Source organism: Hippoglossus hippoglossus, chromosome 15 (assembly GCF_009819705.1).
Source record: "Hippoglossus hippoglossus isolate fHipHip1 chromosome 15, fHipHip1.pri, whole genome shotgun sequence".
NCBI lineage: Eukaryota > Metazoa > Chordata > Actinopteri > Pleuronectiformes > Pleuronectidae > Hippoglossus > Hippoglossus hippoglossus.
The window spans coordinates 4,575,742-4,590,338 of record NC_047165.1 but is presented as its reverse complement, the minus strand read 5'-3'; the positions used below and the strand labels follow the sequence as shown (position 1 = coordinate 4,590,338).

General features: G+C 42.8%; 1 protein-coding gene across 6 annotated transcripts in view; it reads right to left on the bottom strand.

The window, feature by feature from the left end:
- Positions 1–14,597, bottom strand: part of LOC117775082 (LIM domain-binding protein 3-like) — a 38,187-nt gene that overhangs the window by 3,145 nt on the left and 20,445 nt on the right. For 2 of the 6 annotated variants that reach the window (XM_034607914.1, XM_034607915.1), the window contains 11 exons: positions 13,497–13,566; positions 12,540–12,727; positions 7,157–7,320; positions 6,694–6,733; positions 4,875–4,976; positions 3,956–4,012; positions 1,465–1,661; positions 998–1,370; positions 697–877; positions 420–540; positions 178–293 (listed from right to left, as the gene is read on the bottom strand). In XM_034607914.1, coding sequence (XP_034463805.1) covers positions 178–293; positions 420–540; positions 697–877; positions 998–1,370; positions 1,465–1,661; positions 3,956–4,012; positions 4,875–4,976; positions 6,694–6,733; positions 7,157–7,320; positions 12,540–12,727; positions 13,497–13,566 — 1,609 coding nt within the window. Of the gene's footprint in view, positions 1–177; positions 294–419; positions 541–696; positions 878–997; positions 1,371–1,464; positions 1,662–3,955; positions 4,013–4,874; positions 4,977–6,693; positions 6,734–7,156; positions 7,321–9,210; positions 9,385–10,756; positions 10,780–12,539; positions 12,728–13,496; positions 13,567–14,597 lie in introns of all 6 variants that reach the window. The other 4 variants (XM_034607916.1, XM_034607917.1, XM_034607918.1 and 1 more) reach the window with 4 other exon arrangements.

Genomic DNA, 14,597 nt, shown 5'->3' with positions numbered 1-14,597 from the left:
AACATCAAATTTACTTTAATCAAGCTGCTGATTTAAGTCTATATAATTAAATATTGTTGCTTTAATATGTTAAACACTGAAATATTAAACAACATCGTCCTGGACCGACGTGTCAGAGGTCACATGGTCAGACAGCGTCCTTCACTGTCCACCATGTTGCCTGTTTGTGGTTCTTACCGCACAGACGAAGCAGGTGTCGTGCCAGGTGTGACCCAGAGCCTCGATGAACTTATCCCCTGCTTCAACTGGGAAGTCACAGCCATGACACTTAGTGCTGAAGAGTGAAATATAATCTGAGAGAGACACACAAACACACAGACACACATTGAAACACGTTGATTCTTGCTGCTTAAAGACAAAACTCTGAGCCCTGTTTTTATTTATCAAACCACTAAAAGTCAAAGTTTGCGTCATCGTACCTTTCTCGCAGTACGGCTCCCCGTCCTCCATGTGGAAGAGGCTGTTGCCGAAAGGTTTACCGCAGGCCGCGCACACGAAGCAGGTGGTGTGCCACGTCTGCCGCAGGGCGTGCATCACTTCCTGTTACACACAACACAACAGGTTAACACTTCGTCTGGTTCAAAGTGGACATGGACAGACAGGTAGAATGGTAGAGTGATAGACAGGTAGAGTGATGGACAGGTGGACAGGTGGAATGATGGACAGGTAGAGTGAAAGACTGGTAGAGTGTCTCACCCCCATGATCTTGGTGTTGCAGCGAGCGCAGGTCGGGGCGAAGAATTCCTCGTAGCAGTTCTCGCAGTAAACGCTGTTCTGCTCCTCCACGAAGCTGGCGTCAGCCAGAGACATGTGACAGTAGTGACAGTTAAACTCCTCCGGGTGCCAGGAGCGGCCGAGGGCCACGAGGAAGGGGCCCCTGCAAACAACAACATGTTTTTATTATTTTTCATCAGCATCTTCCAGACTCACTTCATGATTCCTGCAGATTTATCCTTTTTAATGAAGGTAGATGAATATAAAAACTATAGTAAATGACCTGATGATGTTGTTACAGGCCCCGCACAAAGGTGTACGGCTGCTGGCGGCGAACCTCTCCGCCCTCTGCGCCACGCCCCTCGCCACTTGAGGGAAAGGGGCGGGACTGGGGGTGATGGGGGCGGGGCTGGGTGTTACAGGTCCAACATGGGAGGGATTGGGGATGAACACTGGCGGAGGGGGGGCGGCCTGGGGCAGTGGCGGCACCTTCATGGTGGTGGTGGTCATCTTACTGGGGTCGAACTTGTCAGCAAAGCTGTTGTCGGTCACCCAGGGGGGTCTGTTGGCATCAGCTGCCGGGGATGGGGCCGGGGCGGCGGCCGGAGGGCGAGGCTGTTGAGGGAGTGGAACCGGGGCCGGAGCTGGAGGTGGAGCTAGAGGTGAAGAAAACATAAAGAGAAAACTTCCAATCAATCAGAATCAATGAATCGATCAATATGTTGTCAACCAGCGTGCAGGCGTTCTCACCGGGCTGGGAGGGGTAGATACAGGCGGTGCTCACCACCTTGGGAGGGGGGGCGCAGAGCGGGATCTGAATGGAGCTCTGCTGAGTGGGAGGGGCGTGTTGCGTGGGGGGCTGATGGTAGTGCTGCGGGATCTGCTGGTACTGCTGCGGGGGCGGGGCCTGTGGAGCCTGATACATGGCAGGAGGCTGGACGTACGGACTGGAGGACGAAAAGCAAACCTCTCAGATTCATGAAATAAACACGTCCTCAGCGCCATCGTCGATCTGACGTCAGATCTTTTCATCGATTTTTTTACAGGGGAAACTTTTTCATGCAACTTGGTTTCTGCAGTTTAACCCTCGACTGCGTGTTGCACCTGAGCCTTCATCCACTATAAGTGTTAATGTTTCTTTTCAGACAATGAAACAGACAACAAACAATATTTAAAACAACCAGAGACCAGACAGAAATGTTAAACAACAAAGAAGAGACACAAGACAACCACAAATATGATGACAAAATAACACTAACACTAAAATAACTGGAGGGTGATTCCTGACGACTACACTGTGACAAGAAATGACCATAAAGAGACAGAAAACAACCACAAACAAATGTATAACAAATGAAAAGAGACAAAAACAACCATGAGAGTGGTTCAATTAACGGAAACACACAAAATACAACCAGGAGGAGACTCACACACACTATTGTGACTTAAAATGACCACAAAGACACAAAAATGATGATTAAGACAAACAGAGACATTCAGAGTCAGGTCCTCGTCAGTGAAGCTTTGACCTGTGTCGAGTCTGTGAAATATGTTTTTTAGTGGTGCACCGATGCATCGGCCGTATATCGGTAGCGGCCGATATTCGCCTCGTTTACTGCCATCGGCGTATCGGTAATAAACTTGACTTTCACCGATAACATTGGCCGATGTTCATTGGTATGTTTTCTGCAGCCTGCCAATCTGGCATCCAGATTATGATACACTGACGCCGGGTTTACACCGGGCGCTTGCACGCCGCGCAGTGCAGCGCCAAGGAAAGCCAGGCGCCTCCCATCCACCCCGTTAAACCTTTGTGCGGTTCACATGGGCTGCGATGTGCCGCGCCAGCGCCCTTCACCGATGGTTTCGGCGTGCGAGCGAGCGTATCACGCCAGGAAACAGACTGAAAAATGATTTTAAACGATATAAATGACATGATCAAATATGCATCCCATACTTTGTATTCCCCTTCTGTTGTCCATGAGTTTTAATTTTCCCAATTTTCCCAATCACATAATTAAATGTCCCCCTCTGCCCATTCACTACAGCCACACAAGCAGTCATATAGATAAAAAGAGAGAGAGGGGGGGGCTAAAGGCTTGCTTGGAGAATACGTCATTTACCCCTGACACCATGGCATCTAAAGTTACACTTGTCACTTTTTCTGTTTTTCATATTATGCAAGTAATAAACAAATATTGGTATCGGCTATTGGCTAGATTGTTGTTTTAAATATCGGTATCGGTATCGGCCAAGAATTTCCATATCGGTGCATCCCTAATGTTTTTAAATATATCTGTTGGTGTTGATTTACTCAGTAAATACATCAGTCACAATAAAGAATTAACCCTTTTAACTTTTAACTTTAAGGGACCAAGCTGCATCTGTAGTTTCAACATTTAACGTCTAAATGTGTAAAAATAAATACTTACCTGTCTCTCTTCATGTGTCACACACCATGAAATATCATCACATAGAAATAAGTCTTTAATTTATCCGTCTCTCACCAAAACAAAAAACAACCGTCAAAAACAGGAAGAACACGAAAGCAGCAACAAAAGAAAAGAGGAGATGAAAGCAGCCTGACGTCTGTTAGCGCACAGCCTCACTCACAACAACTCAAATACAAGAACAAAAGCTCGAGTTTCATTATTCAGATGGTGAAATGATGAAGCTGCAGAGGTTATAGGTTTGAATCCCATCAGGGTCGCCCACTCTAAAAAATAAAGACCTCAGTCTGCGTCAGACAAAGTCATCATTGAATCATCTACCATTCTACCAACTTTTCATGCAAACAATCGAGAGCCACACCGTGAATTTCTGAGACTGAACCACAGCAGAGTGAACGTGAACTCGAACCTTTTAAACAGGAACTTACCAAACTGTAGCGACCTTAAAGAAAATGACTAGTAAAGGATGTCGTGTCTGTCTTACTGCTTTTCTATATTTTACAAACTTGGAAGAATCGGATAAAAGTTATCTTAAAGACACAAAGACTCCCGAATGCAGCCAGGACGAGCCAATGAGGGCTGGACGTTCAAAACAGACATAAACACTTTGACTCTGCAGAGTCCGAACAAGTCGCTGTACAAACTATTGATCCTGAAGCAGACTGAGGCCTTGTTTCCTCTCATGTGAGGAGTTAAGGAGAAGAAGCCGACGGCAGATGACGGTGATGATGATGGTGTAGCACTGAAAAGGAGGCGGCGTGTGAACTGAGGCGTTGGATCCCTGCAGGTACCTGGAGACTGCAGCTCTGTGCTGGAGGCTGAAACCAGCGGCCGACTGTCGCTTCCAGCTGCAGAGACGACAACAGCAGAGGTCACCATGACGACCTGCAACCTGGCAACCTGGCTTTATTACCGGAAACACCTACTGCCGCTGCCTATCGACCGATCTGTCTACACATCCGTCTTTCTGTGCGTCTATCCATCCATCTACTGTGTTCTCGAAAGAGACGGTGGAGGAGACCCAAATCAGAGCTAAAACCAGAACAAACTGGACTTGGATTCTTCACGTCGACACAAACATGAAGACATCACATGTCACGTTTACAGCATGAATACGAGATGAGTCTTCACATCAAACAGGAGCTTTAGCAGACGCTGGTCTTTCCCTGTCGCACACGAACGCAACACGCATGGTTACACACTCAAACCACCATAGGAATAGGAACCCTCCGACCCAGATCACAACAACTCAACAGAATCCAGCGAGTGACACAAAACTCAACACAACAACTCAACACAAACCAGCAAGTGATTAGGAAATTTGTTATCAAAGCCGACATCAAAAGTCAATTCTATGGAGAGCCAGGAGGGTCAAAATTCCCCAGTATGTCACTAATATGACAAATCAGTGCATTTGATTGTGTGTACTTTTACTGGAATGAGATTTATTTTCATTTGCATGATTTTTGTTTAACTTCTGTATAACTTGTTTTATCTTTAATTAGATAATTTTTTATTTGACTGAACTTAATTTCTTCTGTTGATTGTAAACAACATCGTAGATTTGCTCATGCATGAAGTTTAAATAACCTAAAATTAAATAATGAATCTTCAAGTTTGACATAAAAAATGTTTTTATGAGACAAAGACAAACAAATAATGTGATTAATAAATCCAAACGTCTTCTGCTGAGATGTATGCACTGGTTACCTGTGAGGGGCGGGGTCAGGCGAACAGGGGGCGTGGTCCAGAGGCTGCACAGCTGGCACAGCGGAGGCGGAGCCATCACAAGTCAGAGCATGCTCAGTAGGGCTACGGGGGGGGGGTATTAGCAGCAACAGCGATAGAGAGAGAGAGAGAGAACCACACAAATATATATACTATATATATATATAGTATATATATAGTATATACATTTGTATATGTACACATGCAGTCCTTATATACATATATACTGTATATACAATTATATATATACTGTATATAAACTGTTTATACACAGATCAGATTAGTTAAAGTCTGGAAAAAGGTAGAAAAGATCAAGCTTGTTATTAATCTCATGCAAAAACCAAAATGCTCCATATCGCTCAGGCTGAAGAGGACGTTCGTAAAATGTTTTATTTTTCTTCATTTGACGTCAAAATTCCCTTAAATTTGTTAAAAAAACCTTGAAAGAACAAAAACAGATTCAACCTTTGACTTTTTCTTCATTTCAACAATCGAAGCGTCATTTTCTTTCCTTCTCGTGCAGCAGATTGTTTCTTCTGTCTCATCTGAAGAAACTCAACATGTTTAAATTCGACTTGAGCTCAAGTTTCAACCAAACTTCTGGAAAACATGGATGAGCCCCGGTTTCTAGAGAGAAGATTTTAATCCTTTTAAATTTTGTATTTTATTTTGGCTCATCTATAATATTTTTATTATTATATTTATGCCATTAACTAGTTAAGCATTACACAATTATGTTTTATAAATTTTCTTTTGATATCATAATTATTATTTTTATTCTGAATCTATGCACATTATCTATTTTATTGTATTGACGTTTTTAAATATCTTTTCCATCTTATTTCAGTTATTTGTGATCTTTTATATATATATCAGTGTTATTATGGTTTCTGTTTATCATATTTTCATTATTTTCTATTTGCTGTGTGCTTTAGTCTCAAGCTGTTTACATTTCCACTGTCTGTCATCATTTTCGTCAGGAAACACTGAAAACATCTGAACATGAAACTGATAATTCTGATTATAACAGAGCAGCTGAATAAAATCAATAGGTTTTTCTTCAAATCATCTGTGTGAGCAGACTTTATAGAATCCAGCCGACTGATGGTTTCAGTTTTAAATAAATCTGAACGTGAGCAGCTTCCTTCAGGACAAAAAGAAAAAAACACCACAGTCTCTTTATTGGAGGATAAAAGCTCAACCTCTGATCTTATTGATTCACGGTGAGTCATTGGACGTCATTCGGTCGTATTTCAGGAGGAAGGTTTCGATTGTGCATAATGGAGAGATGATTAAATAAGTGCACGGAGGAGAGAGAGCTCCATCCATCAGTCAGACAGGAGGAGGAAGAGGAGGAGGGCTAAAAGCTTCGTCCTCTCAGACACTGAACAGACTCTGTACACTTTGATTTACAGCATCTGTCGCTCAGTGATCACGGTTTGTTCATACAGCATAAAGCCTCATCTTGAATGGTTTACTTTGTTTATTAATGTCTAGATTTAGTTCAAGATTTTATATTTAAATTGTTTTGTTTGGTCGATGAATGAAACGTATAAATAAACATGTTGTTGATCTTCTTTACATTTTTCTGTGATGAAAACTGAGTAAGATTCATGTTTCAGGTCTGTAACAGTTTCACTTGTAACTCAGCACATTTAGCAATTTTCCTGCACAACAATTATTTGATCACTGTATAGATTCAGTTCAGTGTGTTGGGGGGGTTGATGGTGAACGGGTGAGCAGCTGGGGGTTCGGGGTGGGGGGGGGTTCAGCAGTTCACTGATGGAGCTCTGCTGCCTACCTGCTGCTCCTCAGCGCCTCCTGCTCCTCATCCTCTGGTACTGCAACAGGAAGAGGAGGAGACGTGAGTGAAGCAGATCAGTAAAGTTTAATACACTTTTATAAATTATATCATTAGGTTATTATCACTCGTGCATTCATGTAAAAACTGGATTTTAATGTTATTTATTTAGCTATTAATCAATTTGATATTAGATAAGATAAGATAACCAAGAAATCTGCATCGAAGAGGACGTCAAACAATAAGCATCAGTAAAAGTAATAAATAAATATACAGTATAAACACAAGGACACATACAGATAAAAATAGAATAGAAATAATATAATATCTGTCTATAGTGACTTCAGGTAATTCCATCTCCCTCAGTGTGTTTCTACCTGACTGCTGTTATAACATTTGATGTCTGAGTTTAGGAAACAACAACATGAATTAAATGAATCTGCAGCAGTGACATGAAACTTACAGGACTCAGTTCCGGTCATGTGGGCGAGGACCCGGAAGGTCTTGGACTGCATGGTGCCGCCGCGCTGTCCCCACTCCCCCACGTCCGGGTCCCTCTCGGCGCTCTGCACGGCCTGATAGACCGGAGAGGCGCTGTCTACGAGATGATCTTTAACTGGGAGACTACTGTAACCACATCACCCCCCACACACACACCCCCGACACCACAGAGCGTCAACACCGAGACTCTGAAGCTACAGATTTAATCCCAGGAATGAACGAAAACATCAGTTTTTGTTTTATTCTGTTATTTCTGGACACTGTGAAGAGATAAAATATATTTAAATCAACTAAATTATTAAATTTAAGCAATATTCAACTGGTGTTGATTTGATTTTGAATGAAATGAAGATAAGCCAGAGAGTTCTGCAGCAACTGTAAAACAAGTTCATGAAAACAACATCTAATATTTTTAGATTAGATTTTTGTTTGTTATAAACAGGAGTAACAGAGAAGGAGAAGAACGAGGCTCAGAACCTTTTTTAATTTCAATTTAACTCTTCAGAATTTCTTTCTTTTATGTGTTTACTCTCCGAGGGAAGAAAACACAACTTTTATTTCCTTGGTTTAGTTTTGTGTTCCGACCGAGAGTGTGGTGAGACCTTGAGAGAGCAGCAGCAGGAGGAGGAGGAGGACTCAGTGTAAATGGTTTCTCATCACGGCTCGATGGTTCTGATCAGAGTAACATTTTAATTCGAGCTGTTCCACTGGAGGTGAAAATACAGATGAAATGAAGAATGGGTTCGAAGATGTTTGGAGCAATATCATTTATCCTCAAGTAAAAAAAAAACAAGAGAGTTCTGCAGATGCAATTTTCCAACAAGATCAGAAAATTAATTGTTAGTTTGATTTGAGCCGGAAGACGCAAACACAACAGTTTGTTTTTTCATCTCACACAAACAACAACAACAAGAACAACAACGTTTGTCTCTCATGAAGGAAACATGAAAAATCAAAAAGCCAAGATGCAGACAACCGTCTCCAGTCAGGGAGCGTGCACGTTAAAGTGAAACTAAAGTCACACATTTGAGTTTGTCTTTGACTTGAAGATTATTAGAAGAAGATTGTTTTTATTATTAACGACCATGAAACACAAGTAGATATATATCTATCTCTCTCTGTGTGTGTGTATGTGTGTTTGTGTGTGTGTGTGTGTGTGTGTGTGTGTGTGTGTGTGTGTGTGTGTGTGTGTGTGTGTGCAATGATCTTGCAATTTTAGCTGCAAAAACATTTCTTAAAATTTATTTGACTTCTGAAAACCCAACTAGCAGTTTCAGTATCAGTTCATCTATGAGTCCATGGGACAAAATTTAAAGTGATTCCCTGAAGACAGACGTGAGATATAATGTTCAGGAGGCTAAAAACATGTTTTGTGAGGCCACTGTGACCTTGAACTTTGACCTTTCACAACCGAAATCTGATCAGTTAATCTGTGAGTCTGAGAGGACGTGACATATCGCGTTCACAAGAATGATGGACAGATGTTCAACCTTTCCATCTCTGAGAGTGTATGACACACAAACCACAGAGATCACAATGAGCTGAGATCAACATGCAGACCAACCACGGTCCAACACGTCTAATCTGAACGTCTGTCGAGAAAACGTCTGTGTGATACATGTTGTATATGATATTTAGAATGAAGGTGGATGTTTCAACACACACTCAGACTCTGACATAAAGTCACAACAGCTGCAACACAGACGATAACAAAGCAACAACAAACCCTGGAAAACACCGTCTCCATCCACTGAAAACTACACTGAACCAGCATCTCTACCCTCGACAAGAAGAACAACCGAGCTGACGGACTGAGTCCCAGTCACTGACAGGAGGAGAGAGGAAGTGAATCCACAACATAAGTAAACAGAGGGAGAAGAAGAGGAGGGGAGGGAAGAGTCTGTTTGACTGGACGTGGGATTAATTTCTGTGATATCCATCAGATCCACGAAACAAGGAGTGACGAAGAAGAGAAGGAGGAGGAGGAGGAGGAGGAGGAGGTGGTGCTGTTCTTACCCAGCGTCGTGCCCCTTGTTCTGCGTCTGCCCTGCGATGGTGTCCATGATGGCGTCCTGCGAGTACAAGCTGATGGGCGTGTTGTACTGGGCGTGGATGATGGTGGCCTTACCGCCGGGGCCCTTCACCTCAATGGGATTATGGGTAGAGAGCGTGGCAGGGTTGAAGCCGGCACTGCTGGGCAGAGGGGGACGTGTGTGGAGAGGCAGTGATGGAGAGAGGAACAGGTGGAAGGTGGAGTGAAGGAGAGTGGGAGGAAAAGGTGAGAGTGAAGAGATGATGTTGCTGACGGAGGTTTGTGTTAAAAAGAAGAAAAGTCCAGGACGCTCATGCTCACAGCAAACAGACGATTTAGGACGCAGCTCATACGTCTCCTTGAAAATCAAAATGTTCTGCTTTCATCAAACACAACTTCACATTTTCTTCTGCATCTTTCTGTCGACTTCAATCCCAAGTCCAATAAATGTGGATTGACATCTGCTTATTTCGGTTTAATTGGTTCAGTTAATTAATTTCCTGAATGTTCCAGCATCTCTCATCATCTACGTCCAGGTTCACTTCACAACAAGCAGGAGAAGAAAACACAACAAACCGACACAGCACATCAGGACGTGAAGCTGGAGATGATAGGTTTGATCTTATCTCCCGTGTTTAAACAAAACATCCATCAAACCTCATGCTTCCACCGTGAAATGTCACAGCAGCTCACTTCTACAGAAACATACGTCAAACCGTGACCTTTACTGTCGGAGCAGAAATGCCAACGCACACGTTCGTATCAGACGAGCAGCGCAGCTCCGATTTGATCACTTGCATTCAACACTGTATTTTAAATAATACTTCAATTTGCCTCAGGAGTCAAGCAGAGACAAACATTCACAAACACCCAGAGAGGATTTTAACAAATAATGAAGTTGAACTTTGACTTAATTAGCTGCAGAATCATTTATCTCTTTAGTTTTTTGGTTAAAAACAACAACAGCAGCTTTTCAGAAACAAACAAAAAACCACAACGATGCACATTTACTGACGGTGAGTCATAAACTGAGAAGTGAGAAGTGGAGTCATTTTCTCATTTTATCCCTGGAGGATAAATCTGCCCCTGCTGGATTTATTTTGGACGCAGAGGTGTTAATGTTCCCACTGTAGATCCCTATGACCTGGGTTTTTATTAATAAATCAGTGTCTGGTCTCACTGGTTAGCGACACCCTGGCAACAGGGAGGCTTCCATTTGTAGACCAGAGAATTCCCAGGGAACAGAAGGATTTCACATGATCTCTTGCTGTATCATTTCTGATGCTCTCTCTTAAAAAAGACGATGAGGAAATAAAAACGGAGTAAACAGCTTCAATAGGACATAAAGAGACCAACTATTCCCACCAGTCTTATGTGTAATTTGTAATTTGACCCAGTTCATATTATCGGCCCCAGACTTGATCCCAACAAAGGGTGCATCTAAACTCAGCCACAGAATCAAACCATGCCTTAAAAAACCCAAACAGAGCAAACACACAGGACGGGAGGACGGGGGAGGAGGATACTAACTTGGGAGGAGCGGGGGAGAAAACCTTGTTTGGTCCGACCGAAAGGAGGCGAGAGAGAAAAGATAGAAAGAGAGAGGAGATGAAGTCATTAGAAAACACTTCACTTCAGAACTATGATATCGTCCGGGCTAAAGAGAGGGAGGAAATAAAGGTCAGAGGTCCGAGAGGAGCCGAGGTAAAGACAGAGGAGTCAGAGCGTCCGAGGCTGAGACGCTGTCAAACCTGAGTGAGGACAGATTCAGTATATATGTGTAAATAAAGAAATTTAAAAAGGAACAAGCAACATTTTATTATCATCAGGGAATCGAACCTGACGAAACATGTCAGAGTTTGTTTTCAGGTTTAATATGAAGTGATGTATGAAGTATGAATTGTTAGGGTTGTGTGTGTGTGTGTGTGTGTGTGTGTGTGTGTGTGTGTGTGTTTGTGTGTGTGTGTGTCCAGAAGGTTCCCTGACCTTTAACAGCAGCCAGAGGAACCAACAGGTGTTTGGCATCTTTGGTGAAGCAGAAACTGAATCGCACTGTTAACTGAGGAAACACCACAGGCATGCTGGGAAAAAGTGTGTGTGTGTGTGTGTTTGTTTGTGTCGGTGTGATGAACTGATTATGAACAGTTATGGTAACAGTCACATATTCCCCTCTGATTGAAAGATGTGAGTGCTTAAAGTGGAAGTGTGTATTTTGATCTGCTGCAGGAGTGAGTGTGTGTGTGTGTGTGTGTGTGTGTGCGTGTGTGTGTGTGTGTGTGTGTGTGTGTGTGTGTGTGTTGAGCGTCTCCTGTCATGTGCTTTTATTGGATGCGCCTCTTCCCTTTAAACCCACAGAGACGTCTCCCCTCCTCCTCACTGCTCACTGACCGTCTCCATCATCATCCCCGTTTTAAACACTCGTCTTCTCCATCAACGACTCTTCATTTTCTATTGTGGTTATTTTTCAGCTCATGTTTTGATTTTGGGAGATTTGAAAACACTAAAAGATCCGATGAGCCCACGCTTCTCCTTCTCTTCAGGGTTAAAATGTTCAGAACGAGACATCAGTCCTACGGAGGCTGTGTGTCGGTCGATGTGTCGGGTTAATGTTCGGGGGTTCAGAGGTGGAGCTGCAGCAGATAATGTAGCTGAGCCAAATCTATGGAGGCCCTGAGCTTCAAAACAACACAACATGTGATTTATGTTTAATTATTGTGTTTTGCAGCTCAGGACCATTATATTTATGTGGCAAGATTAAAAAATACAGAATAGAATGTAAAGTATTCAGTTCATAGACGGTAAATAAAGATGGACAACTTGTCTCTTTCTAAAACATCTGAGATAAGGGGGCCGCAATCTTTAGACGCCATTTGGAGCCAGAGTCTAAACAGTAGTGGAGCCGTTGTTACGAGGCTCCGCCCATACATGCATTTGACCAATCCTGAGTCAGTCACAGCTGTCAATCATGTTGTCTCAGTCTTTTTTTTTAACGTCTACTTTGATTTTTTTTGTTTGGTCCATGTCCCATCTGCTAACATGTAGGAGGCGGGGTTTTGAACCTATACTGCAACCAGCCACCAGGGGGCTATGAACATGTTTTGGTGTCTGTCATGTCGTCCATCTTTATTTACCACCTGTGGTTCAGTTCTTTAAAAAACAATCTTTGAAGTGAGAAAACTATTTGTTTGATTCTGGTAAGCTAGCTAGCCAGGTAACGTGGTCTCGACATCAATCTAAGTTTGTTCCACTTGTTGCCAGCAGGGCGGCTCCACCTCCTCCCCCGGTCGTTAACCTGACTGTCTTCTCCACCTACCCCGCCGGCCGACCCTCCTGAATCGCTGCCATCTCCCTCAGAGTCTCCTCTGAGTACAGGCCGATGGGGGAGTTATACTGCTTCCTCTGAGCGGGGCTGACCGCTCTCTTCCCAGGAGAGTCTGCCTCTGCAGGCCCGGAGGAGGGACTGCAGGCCGACAGGCGGCCGTTGACGTGCACTGACTGAGGCTTCGGGCGAGGAGGAGGAAGGGGAGTCAGGGGGGAGGAGACGGGAGGAGGAGACAACTATCAATACCTGATCAATGTGTTTTATAGGCAAGGTAATGTTAGTTGCTATGGATTTTTCTTTAACACTAAAAAATCCTATCAAAATAAAACCCTAAAAGTTTAATTTCATAAATATGTCAAGATCATGTTAATTTTGATCATTAATTTCATAATTTTTTTTTTTGCCTTAGTTGAGGCCTTTTGAAGTCAGACTTTTTTATAAAATTATTATTTTCAATTATTGTCATGTTTCTTATCAATATCTCTTCGGGCTCAAAAGATTAATCTAATTAATTAAATCAGGGATTAAGGTTATTGATCTTTGCATTTATTTACTCGACGGACGCGACAATACATAATTAGTTTTTTTTGTGTGAAAGTATTCATGAATTCCTGTGGCCACCAGGTGGCAGCAGCTCATCGGACCAGTGTGACTGAAACATCCTCAGTCTGAGAGAGATTCTTCCACAGAGTGTGTGCGTGTGTGTGTGTGTGTGTGTGTGTGTGTGTGTGTGTGTGTGTGTGTGTGTGTGTGTGTGTGTGTGTGTGTGACAACATACTGTAATAATCATACAGTCCAAATGTATTGAGAACAAAAAAACAAAACGTAACATTATCCAAAAACAATAAATACAAATTTACTGATTTGCTGATTTCAGCCTCAAATCTGACCACAGTGGAGCCTCTGCTGCAGTTTTCAGAAGTGGGAATGCATTCTGGGTAGAGTTACCTGTTGGTGAGGGATCATGGGAATCACAGCGTCCATCCTCGGTGGCGGCATCATAATGGGACGTTTCGACCTGCAGGAAGGGAAATAAAACAGGTGATGATCCCCATGTGAACTTTAATACTAGTGTTATGGCATCTTTAAGATAGAGAACTGTCACGTGACCTTTGTTAAGGAATGATAGTGTGATAATTCTGTCCCAGCTGCTTAATAATCCAAACCTTCTCCTAAATAAAAGCCTTATATTGTTTGAAACTCAAGGAATTTGTTGTGTAAATGTTAAATGTTTTTTATACATGAAATCCTTCAGTATGTGGGTCACTGTGGTGGAAAAACTCTGTTTACTGATCAACAGAGGGACACAGAGCGAGAAAGAACAAACTCTGAATCGGTGTCAACGCTTATTTCACAAGCTCCACCTTTAAACATAGGGAAAAAAAGCTTCTATTCCTCAGCTACAAATAAGAAAGAAAGGACGAAATTAAATGTCAAAGGTCACAGACGACAGAAAATGTCTCTGAGCCTCAGGTTTAAGAAATAATACATGTTGAAAAAAAACGAGCAATAATCAATCAAACACCAGCAACGGGAGCAAAGGGTCAGAAAGTTGTGCACAAACCTGCACACACACTATAATAAATTCATCTTCCTTCTCTGTTGATTAGCACGACATCAGCACGGCTGCCTTTTATCATCAGCTAAAATTCTGGATGTTGGATTCACTGGATTATTGTAACATGATGTTTTCAGACCTGCTGCGTCCACGATCATCGAACTTCAGACTCATCAGATGGTTCCAAACACAGCAGCTTGAATTTTAACTCAATCCGCAAAAAGTCACCATGTTACACAAATGTTATCTTCGCTCCACTGGCTCCGTCCTCATGTCAGATCAGACTTTAAGGTGCTTTTGATGACCCACAGGCCCCTTCATACCTGTCTGATCTCCTTAAACCTTACACTCCATCCTCTGCTGTTCGGTCTCAGAGTGCCGGGCTCCCGTCTGTCGCCAGAGTTAAAAAGAAGTCTGCCGACTGCAGGGGCCTTTTTCTTATCGGGCCCCGTCCTCTGGAACAACCTCCCTGCTCACATCAGACTGTCTGA